Genomic DNA, 12,201 nt, shown 5'->3' on the forward strand with positions numbered 1-12,201 from the left:
CATACACACTCTGCGTTGTTTTTTAAAACAAAACTCCGCCCCTCTCTTCACTCGAGTGTCCAAGAAATGCGGCAGCAGTTCAGATGAAACAACAACAAAGTCGATCATTGAACTACGGCCCAGGGTGTCTTGGTGCCAAGAGCACATATGGACACCCTTATGCCTGAACATGGTGTTTGTTATGACAACAGAACACCACTCGAGTTCAGGTCAGGTGGGCCATTCCTTCCAACCACACCTCGCCAGGTCTCACTGTCATTGCCCATGTGAGCGTTGAAGTTCCCCAGAAGAGTCCCCAGTAGGGGCACTCTGCAGTACCCCTCTAAAGACTCCAAAAAGGGTGGGTAAAATGGACTGCTGTTTGGAGCATAAGCACAAACAACAGTCAGAACCCGTCCCCCCACACGTATGCGGAGGGAGGCAACTCTCTCGGTGAATCCCAACGTCCAGGCACCAAGATGAGGGGCAACAAGAATGCCCACTCCTGCTCGGCGCCTCTCACCAGGGGCAACCCCAGAGTGGAAGAATGTCCAGCCCCTCTCAAGGAGACTGGTTCCAGAGCCAGAGCCACGCGTCGAGGTAAGTCCAACTATCTCTAGTCGGAACCTTTCAACCTCGCGCACTAACTCAGGCTCCTTCACCACCAGAGAGGTGACATTCCATGTCCCAAGAGCAAGCTTCTTCAGCCGAGGATCAGAACGCCAAGATCCCCGCCCTCGACTGCCACCCATCACACACTTGCACCCGACCCCTTTGGCTCCTCCTACAGGTGGCGAGCCTGAGGAGACAAACAGGTGCTGGATGGCAAGATTTTGATAAAGTTTAGACAAAAAAAGATATAATCGAAATTCATTATCAGAATCAGATTTATTGCCAAGTAGGTTTGACCTTACAAGGAGATATATATATATTTACTATATAGAACATATGGTATATAGCCACATACTATATACACAGTAGTCAGTGCATTAATGTAATGCAGGAGATCTGGAGATGCTACGTTGGTGTAGCTTCTAGGTCATGAACGGGGGAGGGAGGCAGGGTCAGGGTCAGGGTGATGGGGGTCTCTGGGCTTTGTTGATCAGGCTGGTAGCGGATGGGAAGAATCTGAGGTTCTGGTCCTGATGGAGCGCAGCCTCCTGCCAGAGGAAAGTGACTGACATAGTTTGTGGCTGGGGTGCGAGGGATCAGCCACAATCTTCACTGCACGCCTCAGAGTCCTGGAGGTGTACACAATCACATTCTCTTTATTACAAGTAAAGCGGAAAAATCAGCGTAAAATAAAACATAAAACTTAAATGTCTTTGATTTAAAATGGACTCAGTCCACGGTGAGGTCTAAACACTTATTAATATTAATGTTTTTAATGTTTCCTGCAGATCTTAAGCAGACGGTTAAAGAAGAAGTTCCTGAAGACCACAAACCTTCTCCTGACCTGCATGACCCAGAGCCCCACCACATAAAGGAGGAACAGGAGGAAGTCTGCACCAGTCTGGGGGGAGAGCAGCTCGGTCTCAAGGAGGAGATTGATGCCATCAAGTTTCCAATCACTGCTGCTCCAATAAAGAGTGAGGATGATAAACATTCCTCTGTGCTCCCACAGCTTTACCACCACCACATTAAAGGCAGAGAGCTTCCAGTAGAGAACCATGGAGGAGAAGAATCCATGAGGATACAAGATCATGAAGATGGGTCCATTTCCTCAGAGACAGAAGAGGACAGTGATGTGGAGCTCTCCGTCTCTGAGCTAAAACAGTTAGCAGCTCCTGATGGAAACATGGCTGACAAACCTTCTGGTTCCTCTGAGTTTGCTGAGCAATTTGTTCAGCGTCCTCAGAAAGACACGAGGCATTCAAGCTCCCTGGGTAATAAGAAATGTTTTACAAAGAAGAAACATGTAGACTCACAGAGGAATGTCCACAAAAGGACAACATTTAGCTGTGAAGACTGTGGTAAAATATTTACTGGAAAAAACAAGTTAAATTTACATCAGAGAATTCATGCAGGAGAGAAACCTTTTGGTTGTGACGTTTGTGGACAGACATTTATCCATAGAGGACATTTAAACACACACTTTAGGATCCACACAGGAGACAAACCTTTTGCTTGTAAAGAGTGTGGACGCAGATTCAGCCATAAGTCAAATTTAAACGCACACATTAGAATCCACACAGCAGAGAAACCTTTCTGCTGTGACAAGTGTGGGATGAAATTTAGCCGGGTAGAGCGTTTAAACAAACATATGAGTATTCACGCAGGGCAGAAACCCTTCTGTTGTGACAGATGTGGACGGAGATTTAGCCGGCTACTAAACTTAAATAAACATGTAATGATCCACACAGGGCAGAGACCTTTCTGCTGTGATGTTTGTGGACAAAGATTCAGCGACAAATCAAGTTTAATCACACACATCAGGACCCACACCGGGCAGAAACCTTTTTGCTGTGACGTTTGTGGACACAGATTTTGTCGAAAAGGAGATCTAAATACACACATGAGGATCCATACGGGACAGAAACCGTACTGTTGTCACCTCTGTGGACACACGTTTAGCAGGAAAGGAAATTTAACCACTCACATGAGGATTCATACGGGACAGAATCCATTCTGTTGTGACATTTGTGGACACAGATTTAGCCAGAAAGGCCATTTAAACTCACACATGACGATCCACACAGGACAGAGGCCCTTCGGATGTGACCTTTGTGGACAGACATTTAGCCTTAAAGGAAGTTTAAACACACATATGAGGTTCCACACCGGAGACAAACCCTTCTGTTGTGACCTATGTGGGCAAAGATTTAGCATGAAAGGAAATTTAAACAGACATAAGAGGATCCACACAGGAAACAAACCTTTCTGTTGTGACCTATGTGGGCAGAGATTTAGCCAGAAAGGAGATTTAAACCGACACACGATGAGCCACACAGGAGAGAAACTTTTCTGCTGTGATTTTTGTGGGCAGAGATTTAGCAGAAAAGGACATTTAAACAGACACATGAATATCCACACGGGGGGGGAGATGACTCAGGCATAAATACTCGAATTAGAAGGCCTCATTTGTCATTTAAGGCAATCGTGTTCATTGGATGTTTTCAGCCGTAAACATCAAACTCTGTAATGTGAAAAATCCTTATTTACAATTATTTATTTCATTTAGATGGAATCTATTTTGGAATTGATCAAATTCCTTTTTTTAATACCTTTCATTATTTTGATAATTCTTGCATTGTTATCTTGTCTAGAAATGGTTCATTGAACAAGATTTATGAAATCCAGAACAATTCTGTGGATTTAATCTCATCTTAGTTCCAACTTGACTTCCTGGATTCCAGCCAGAGAAGAGACATGCTTCTATGTTCAGTTTACATTTTCAGAATAAATGTGTAATACATTTTTTGACATGAGATGTCGAAAGGGTTGATCTTTTCGGCTTTTCTTCATGACTAGAAGTATATTCCTCACTACAGCTCAGGTACTGAACTGCTGCTTTTCATCCATTTTATTTGCCCAGAGAGTTTACCAGAGTTCTGTTGGTAAATGTTTCACCCTCTGCTGTTGCCAACACTACTTGTGATGTCATTAATTTGGTTGTGAAATACAGACACAAAAGCCAAATGCTTTTCTGGCAATAACTGGTGATTTTAATCATGCTTCACTCTGACAGTTAGACAACTTTTATTGTCATTTTTACACAAATTGTATACAAAATGAAATTTAGTTTCTACAGCTTTCATGACGTTTCCATTCATAAAGTCGAACAGTGATCGAGTTTTGGAGAAAAAACATGGTGTAAAAAAAAACCGCACTGATGTGGAAGTTCAAAGCATTAATATCTATGGTGCAAATCTGCAGTATTGTTGGTTTGGTGTTATCAGTGTGATGGCGGTGGGGAAGAAGCTGCTGCAGAACCTGCTGGTCCTGCATTGAATGCTGTGAAGCCTCTTCCCAGAGGGCAGCAGGGAGAACAGTCAATGGAGAATGCAGTCCATGCAGAAACGGAGTCTGCACGGAGGGGCGTGGAAGCCCAAATCGATGTAATTTGGCCGCGCAAACATTGCAGACCTTTCAAGAATAAATCAAGCTTCAATCAGTCCAGCAGAGAAAGGCAGGAGAAAAGGGAGCTGACTGAAGTTCAGGAAGTAGTGGAGGTGGACATATTGAATGGCTAGGCCTGTAATGGGAGGGGCTGAAGCCTCCATAAAACATTCTTAAGCTCCACCCCCACAATGTTTTCTTCTTATATATTTTTATACAATAACTGTCAACAGATTAGATGTTAATAATGGTTTTATTTTGCTTTCTTGATGGAGCTGCTTATTATAGATAGGCTCTGTGTGTAAGCACCCTGATGCTCTATCTCTCACTCAGGATAAACTCTTTAAATAACCTGTTAACAAAGTGAGGAAAAGGTCATGCAGGTAATGCACCTGATTTTTATCACTACCATCACGAGTGGTTTAGAATACGTTTTATTACAAAAACAGGCTTTAGTACATATTTTGTTTTATTTTGAAGGGTTCCTGTTGAGAAAAGGAAGTGATCGAGAGGGTACGAACTTTACTAGTCAGTGATTGGCCAAGAACCAGGAAATGGGCGGAGTTTGTAAGGAAACGGGAGGTGGATGGCCTCTGTAGTTTTCATCATCTCTACATGTTTGAAACTACAGCCTGAAATCTGCAGCATATTAGCGGTGAGTTCATCTTTTAATGCCGCTAAAGCGTTAGCATCTAGCAGCAAAGCTAATGGACAGTTAGCACTGGAAGCTAACTGAGCTAACAGAGAGCCATATGAGCCTTACTGACTGATTATATGTGCCTGGACTGCATTTACCTGACTGCTGCTTACCAGCTGTTTACCCGCTGTTTGCCGACTGTTTACTGGCGATTTACCTGGTGCTTACCAGCTGTTTACTGGCTGATTACCAGCTGTTTACTGGCTGATTACCAGCTGTTTACCTGCCGATTACCAGCTGTTTACTGGCTGATTACCTGCTGCTTACCAGCTGTTTACTGGTTGATTACCAGCTGTTTACCTGCTGCTTACCAGCTGTTTACTGGTTGATTACCAGCTGTTTACCTGCTGCTTACCAGCTGTTTACTGGTTGATTACCAGCTGTTTACCTGCTGATTACCAGCTGTTTACTGACTGTTTACCGGCTGTTTACCTGCTGATTACCAGCTGTTTACTGACTGTTTACCGGCTGTTTACCTGCTGCTTACCAGCTGTTTACTGGCTGCTTACCAGCTGTTTACCTGCTGATTACCAGCTGTTTACTGACAGTTTACCGGCTGTTTACCTGCTGCTTACCAGCTGTTTACCTGCCGATTACCAGCTGTTTACTGGCTGTTTACCTGTTGATTACCAGCTGTTTACCGGCTGTTTGCCAGCTGTTTACCTGCTGTTTACTGGCTGTTTGCCAGCTGTTTACCTGCCGATAACCAGCTGTTTACTGGCTGTTTACCTGTTGATTACCAGCTGTTTACCTGCCGATAACCAGCTGTTTACTGGCTGTTTACCTGTTGATTACCAGCTGTTTACCGACTGTTTCCCAGCTGTTTACCTGCTGTTTACTGGCTGTTTGCCGGCTGTTTACCTGCCGATTACCTGCTGTTTACTGGCTGTTTACCTGCTGATTACCAGCTGTTTACCTGCTGATTACCAGCTGTTTACCTGCTGTTTACCGGCTGTTTTCCGGCTGTTTACCGGCTGTAGCTTCATCTGGTCTGTTCCTGTTTGGCTGTGACTCCATCCTGGAGAGAAATATCAGCTGTGCTGCTGCCATCAACACCTTTGTTTCTAGATGAAGAGTCAATGAGTCGATGCAATCAGCTGGTTTTCCTTTGATAGAAAACTTTGAATCAATCTGAGGCCCCATCCACACGAAGTCAAAACGAACACGAAACGCTGATATTTTCCAAAACGTTTGCCGTAAAGACGGAGACGTAAAATAAATGTGAGCGTCCACACGAATGCATGAAAACGCTGCAAAATGTATGCCAGGCCTGTAAGTGGCGCTGTGGTGCCAAAGCAAAAATAAGCGACGAAATGTTGGGCATGTGCACTAATATTTATACATGGTTGCCCTGCGGGTCCATTTTCGTGGTTAAGTGAAATTCAGGTGCTGAACTATGTCGTCGATATTGCTCTGTTCTTCCTGGAGATATTCCAGAAGAAGAAGATTCTGTTGTAAGCCCGACAGCAGGGTGAGTAGCATTAGCAACGGCGCCATTGTTGTTGTGATACTGGTCGCGCATGCGTGTGTAGAGGCGACGCTATGACGCATGCGTGTAAAAAAAAATATGCGGTTAGGGCGTAAAGATGGAAACGCGAAAACGGCGTTTCAGAATCTTCCCACTCTGAAGGCTGAATAAAAAAATGATCGTTTACAGACCCCCGAAACGCCGGCTTCGTGTGGATGAGAGGCTGGTTTGGTGAAAAATTTGTGCGTTTAGGCCAGGGTTCGTCTTCGTGTGGACGGGGCCTGACTGGATGATCTAGTTGAACTGGATCTATAAAGTGACCTGAGATGACATGATGTGAATTGGAGCTATAGAAATAAACTGAATAGAATCTGAGTAGGCAAGTTTATCTCTAAATCAGAATCGAATACAGAGATGATTCAAAGTGATTTACATGAATTTAAGTATAAAATATAATAAAAATAAAAGCAAGTTGATAAAAAAAGGTAGTAAATAAAACCTTGAGCCAATGATGATGGTAGCTTTTCTAGTAGAAACACAAAGCAAAAAGTAAAAATACTATTTTCATGTTATAGTACCATAAACCATGATCTGTACTGATTGAATTATATTGAGAATAATGCTAATTAAAGCTGATATTCTGTTATTTTTAAATTATTACAATCTAGATCAGTTTTTAACATCCTACTGCCTGTTCCACTGATTACTGTGATGATGTAGAAACAGCAGCCTGAACGGCTCCCAGAGCTCTGCTTTGGTCTGAGGTGGAACATGGAGGCCAGCTGGTTCCCAGAGTTCCAGCTGGGTCAGCGGCTGCTCCTCCTCCCCACCAACCCACGGGGACCTCACCTCTCACCATGCTTTGATTTCAGTTCCCTTCATTGCTGATCCAATCATGAGCTTTGACAGCGCCGTCAGCAGCCTGGTGGAGACGGTCGACGCAAAAAGCATCACTGCTGTCAACCCTGGTGAGAAAACACAGAAACATTGACAGAGGATCTGACGGCGCCCCCTGCTGCTCTATTAAAGCAACCGCAATCTACAACATCACTTTCATTGGTGTTTGTCTTCAGACACAGGAGAGTCCAGCTTGTTCAGCTCTGCTGGAGATGTTTCTGAGTCTGGAGCTCTGGACCAAGAGGAGAAACCTCCGGATCTACCTGGTAGGTTCAGTGAAGGACCACAATCCTTCATTCTCTGTCAGTTATCATGATGTGGAGCCTGTTGGGGGCTTTATTCCTTCAGTTTATAAATGTTTAATTCTTTTATTTATTTCTTTAGCTCATATTCATTTCATGTCACTTTATAGATCCAATTTAACCAGATCATCCAGTCAGATTAATTCAAGGTTTCCTTTGTAAAAACCAAATGAAAGTCATAATAAAAATAATTTGATCTGAAGTCATGAAATGATTCAGAGTTGGTGGGTTCAGAGCCAAACATCCAGATGTTAACGGGCGAATTCCGAGCCAAACATCCAGATGTCAACGGATGAATTCAGAGCCGAACATCCAGATGTCAACGGATGAATTCAGAGCCGAACATCCAGATGTCAACGGATGAATTCAGAGCCAAACATCCAGATGTTAACGTATGAATTCAGAACCGAACATCCAGATGTCAACGTATGAATTCAGAGCCGAACATCCAGATGTCAACGGATGAATTCAGAGCCAAACATCCAGATGTTAACGGATGAATTCAGAGCCGAACATCCAGATGTCAACGGATGAATTCAGAGCCAAACATCCAGATGTCAACGGATGAATTCAGAGCCGAACATCCAGATGTCAATGGATAAATTCAGAGCCAAACATCCAGATGTTAACGGATGAATTCAGAGCCAAACATCCAGATGTTAACGGATGAATTCAGAGCCGAACATCCAGATGTCAACGGATGAATTCAGAGCCAAACATCCAGATGTTAACGGATGAATTCAGAACCGAACATCCAGATGTCAACGTATGAATTCAGAGCCGAACATCCAGATGTCAACGGATGAATTCAGAGCCAAACATCCAGATGTTAACGGATGAATTCAGAGCCAAACATCCAGATGTCAACGGATGAATTCAGAGCCAAACATCCAGATGTCAACGGATGAATTCAGAGCCGAACATCCAGATGTCAACGGATGAATTCAGAGCCAAACATCCAGATGTTAACGGATGAATTCAGAGCCAAAAATCCAGATGTTAAGGGATGAATTCAGAACCAAACATCCAGATGTTAACGGAGGAATTCCGAGCCGAACATCCAGATGTTAACGGATGAATTCCGAGCCAAACATCCAGATGTTAAGGGATGAATTCCGAGCCGAACATCAAGATGTTAACGGATGAATTCAGAGCCGAACATCCAGATGTTAACGGATGAATTCAGAGCCGAACATCCAGATGTTAACGGATGAATTCAGAGCCGAACATCCAGATGTTAACGGATGAATTCAGAGCCGAACATCCAGATGTTAAGGGATGAATTCCGAGCCGAACATCCAGATGTTAACGGATGAATTCAGAGCCAAACATCCAGATGTTAACGGATGAATTCAGAGCCGAACATCCAGATGTTAACGGAGGAATTCAGAGCCGAACATCCAGATGTTAACGGAGGAATTCAGAGCCGAACATCCAGATGTTAACGGAGGAATTCAGAGCCGAACATCCAGATGTTAACGGAGGAATTCAGAGCCAAACATCCAGATGTTAAGGGATGAATTCCGAGCCGAACATCAAGATGTTAACGGATGAATTCAGAGCCGAACATCCAGATGTTAACGGATGAATTCAGAGCCGAACATCCAGATGTTAACGGATGAATTCAGAGCCGAACATCCAGATGTTAACGGATGAATTCAGAGCCAAACATCCAGATGTTAAGGGATGAATTCCGAGCCGAACATCCAGATGTTAACGGATAAATTCAGAGCCAAACATCCAGATGTTAACGGATGAATTCAGAGCCGAACATCCAGATGTTAACGGAGGAATTCAGAGCCGAACATCCAGATGTTAACGGAGGAATTCAGAGCCGAACATCCAGATGTTAACGGAGGAATTCAGAGCCGAACATCCAGATGTTAACGGGCGAATTCAGACAGAAACATCCAGATTTTAACGGATGAATTCAGTGCCAAACATCCAGATGTTACAGAATATAGAATGATGCAGCCTGATAAAATGGATGATTGCTTCTAATGAACAACAGCAGCCTCATTGGCTGCAGGTGAGGGGGCCACGCCCACCTGTCAGCAACAACCACCTGTGGAAGAAAGTAAGCAGAGCACAGAAACGCCGAACCCTGACACCTTATACATTTTAATGTTGTCATCCTGCAGATCTTAAGCAGACGGTTAAAGAAGAAGTTCCCGAAGACCACAAACCTTCTCCTGACCTGCATGACCCAGAGCCCCACCACATAAAGGAGGAACAGGAGGAAGTCTGCACCAGTCTGGGGGGAGAGCAGCTCGGTCTCAAGGAGGAGATTGATGCCATCAAGTTTCCAATCACTGCTGCTCCAATAAAGAGTGAGGATGATAAACATTCCTCTGTGCTCCCACAGCTTTACCACCACCACATTAAAGGCAGAGAGCTTCCAGTAGAGAACCATGGAGGAGAAGAATCCATGAGGATACAAGATCATGAAGATGGGTCCATTTCCTCAGAGACAGAAGAGGACAGTGATGTGGAGCTCTCCGTCTCTGAGCTAAAACAGTTAGCAGCTTTTGGATTAAAAACTAAGAACATGGAAATTAGCTGGAAGAAGGGCACAGCTCCCGAGCCAGAAGGAAACATGGCTGATAAACATTTTAGCTCCTCTGAGTTTGCTGTACAACTTCTTCAGAAAGACATGAAACACTCAGAAATTGGACCTTCAAGCTCCCTGGATAAAATGAAAAGTTTTAAAGAGAACAATGTAGACTCACAAAGGAGTTCCAAAAAAACGACTGAATTTATCTGTGAAGACTGCGGTAAAACATTCACTGAAAAACACAAGTTAAATATGCATAAGACAATTCACACAGGAAGCAAAGCTTTCTGCTGTGACCTTTGCAAACAGAGATTCAGTCGGAAAGTACATTTAAACACACACCTGAGGATCCACACAGGACAGAAACCTTTCTGTTGTGACCGATGCGGGCAGAGATTTAGCAGGAAAGAAAGCTTAAACAGACACACAAGGATCCACACCGGACAGAAACCCTTCTGTTGTGACCTCTGTGGGCAGAGATTCAGTGAAAAAGGAAATTTGAACCGGCACATGGGGATCCACACAGGACAGAAACCTTTCTGTTGTGACCTCTGTGGGCAGAGATTTAGCCAGAAAGTCAATTTAAACACACACATGTGGATCCATACAGGAGACAAACCTTTCTGTTGTGACCAATGTGGACAAAGATTTATTCAGGAGAGACTTTTAAACAAACACATGAGGATCCACTTAGAGCAGAAACTGTTTGGTTGTGACCTCTGTGGAAGGAGATTTAGTCTGAAGGGAAATTTAAATGCACACATGAGGATCCACACAGGACAGAAACCCTTCTGTTGTGACCGATGTGGACAGAGATTCAGCGAGAAAGGAAATCTAAACAGACACATGAGAATTCACACGAGGCAGAAACCTTTCTGTTGTTACCTGTGTGGCCATAAATTTAGCCAGAAGGGAAGTTTAAAGAGACACACGAGGCTTCATGAAGCAGGGAAATGAATAAGCTGTGACTGTTACAGTCAACTGTGTTCACTTATTGGTTTCTGCTTTTCCCAAGAGGCTCAATTTCAAATTTCTTTCTCAACACATTTTCTGAAGATTGTATGTTTTTTATAGATAACTGGAGTTTTTCCTGGATGTTTTTTATTCATCTTATTTCATCTGTTGGATAAATAGCTATTTAGCCTCAATTGAAATCTGCATTTTTTGAAAACTGAATTTTGTATTTGCTCAGATTTTCGAATAATATAAATATTTTTAAGAGACTTAACATATTTAGCTTGATTATATTATCAGAAAATATCAAAATCTATAATCTAGAAAATTTAAAGACAGAAGTAGATTTGTTAGAGTGGCGGCCATTAGGGGAGTGGTGGCCTAGTAGTCAGGGCATAGAGCATGAAATCCTGAGGTTCTAAGTTCAAGCGCCACTCCCACAGACTGCCACTCTGGGTCCCTGAGCCAGACCCTTAACCCCCCACTGCTCCCCGGGCGCCGCACAATGGCAGCCCACTGCTGCCCAAGGGTAGGGGTTAGATGCAGAGAGGGAATTTCGTTGCTCTGTATTTGTGACAGTTGAAGACAATAATAAGCTGAGTTATAAATGTCTTTTTGAACTTGGTGTAACTCTTAGTTTTTCCTGTCACTCATTTGGACCGTTTCTTCTCATTTGGGACAAGTCCATGATCAAGTCCATCTGGGGCTGTTTTGATTTATTTCACATCCAAAAGAAGTGGAGTCTAAGCTTTTCAATGATGTCAAACTTGTGAAGTAATCCCAAAATAATTGAAGAAGATCAGAACTTTAAGGAGAACTCTATTTTAGAATAAGCTTTAAAATCATGCGGGAAGCTTTCTGGAAAGTTAACAAAAGCTGTTAATTTGAATCCCTTTGTATACTTTGCTCCAGTAACGCCTCAGCAACAAACCAGACTATAAGTTACAGCACCGCTTTACATTAGTTGTTTTATATGTTAAGATGTTCAATAAAAATTACACCATCATTAACAGTAACACAAACACTGTTTTTATCTGTTTTTGGTGTCAGCAAGTTGCATGACTTTTGCATTATGGAGGCCTTTAACAATGTTCCAGTGGTTTCTAGCTGCAGCAGCTGAAGCTGGGAGCTAACTCCGGATCTCTGATCCTTTGGTCCAAAGATTATTACCTCAACAAACCAGCATTAAATCTTCTATTGGACCCCCATGAGCCCCCCAGAGCTGTATCATCTGAACCCAGTCCAACTCTACAGCTGAATCTGTTTCCTCAACATCAAACTCAAAACCTCC

General features: G+C 43.3%; 1 protein-coding gene across 3 annotated transcripts in view; it reads left to right on the forward strand.

Annotated features, from left to right (window-relative positions):
- LOC119791947 (zinc finger protein 135-like) overlaps positions 1–12,201 on the forward strand; it is a 64,347-nt gene that overhangs the window by 3,200 nt on the left and 48,946 nt on the right. For 2 of the 3 annotated variants that reach the window (XM_038298348.1, XM_038298347.1), the window contains exons 5-7: positions 1,380–1,865; positions 7,076–7,171; positions 7,277–7,366. In XM_038298348.1, coding sequence (XP_038154276.1) covers positions 1,380–1,865; positions 7,076–7,171; positions 7,277–7,366 — 672 coding nt within the window. Of the gene's footprint in view, positions 1–1,379; positions 1,866–7,075; positions 7,172–7,276; positions 7,367–9,543; positions 11,310–12,201 lie in introns of those variants that run through there. The other variant, XM_038298349.1, reaches the window with a different exon arrangement.

This window comes from Cyprinodon tularosa, unplaced genomic scaffold (assembly GCF_016077235.1).
Source record: "Cyprinodon tularosa strain WSP-4 unplaced genomic scaffold, ASM1607723v1 ctg406, whole genome shotgun sequence".
In the NCBI taxonomy this organism is placed as follows: domain Eukaryota; kingdom Metazoa; phylum Chordata; class Actinopteri; order Cyprinodontiformes; family Cyprinodontidae; genus Cyprinodon; species Cyprinodon tularosa.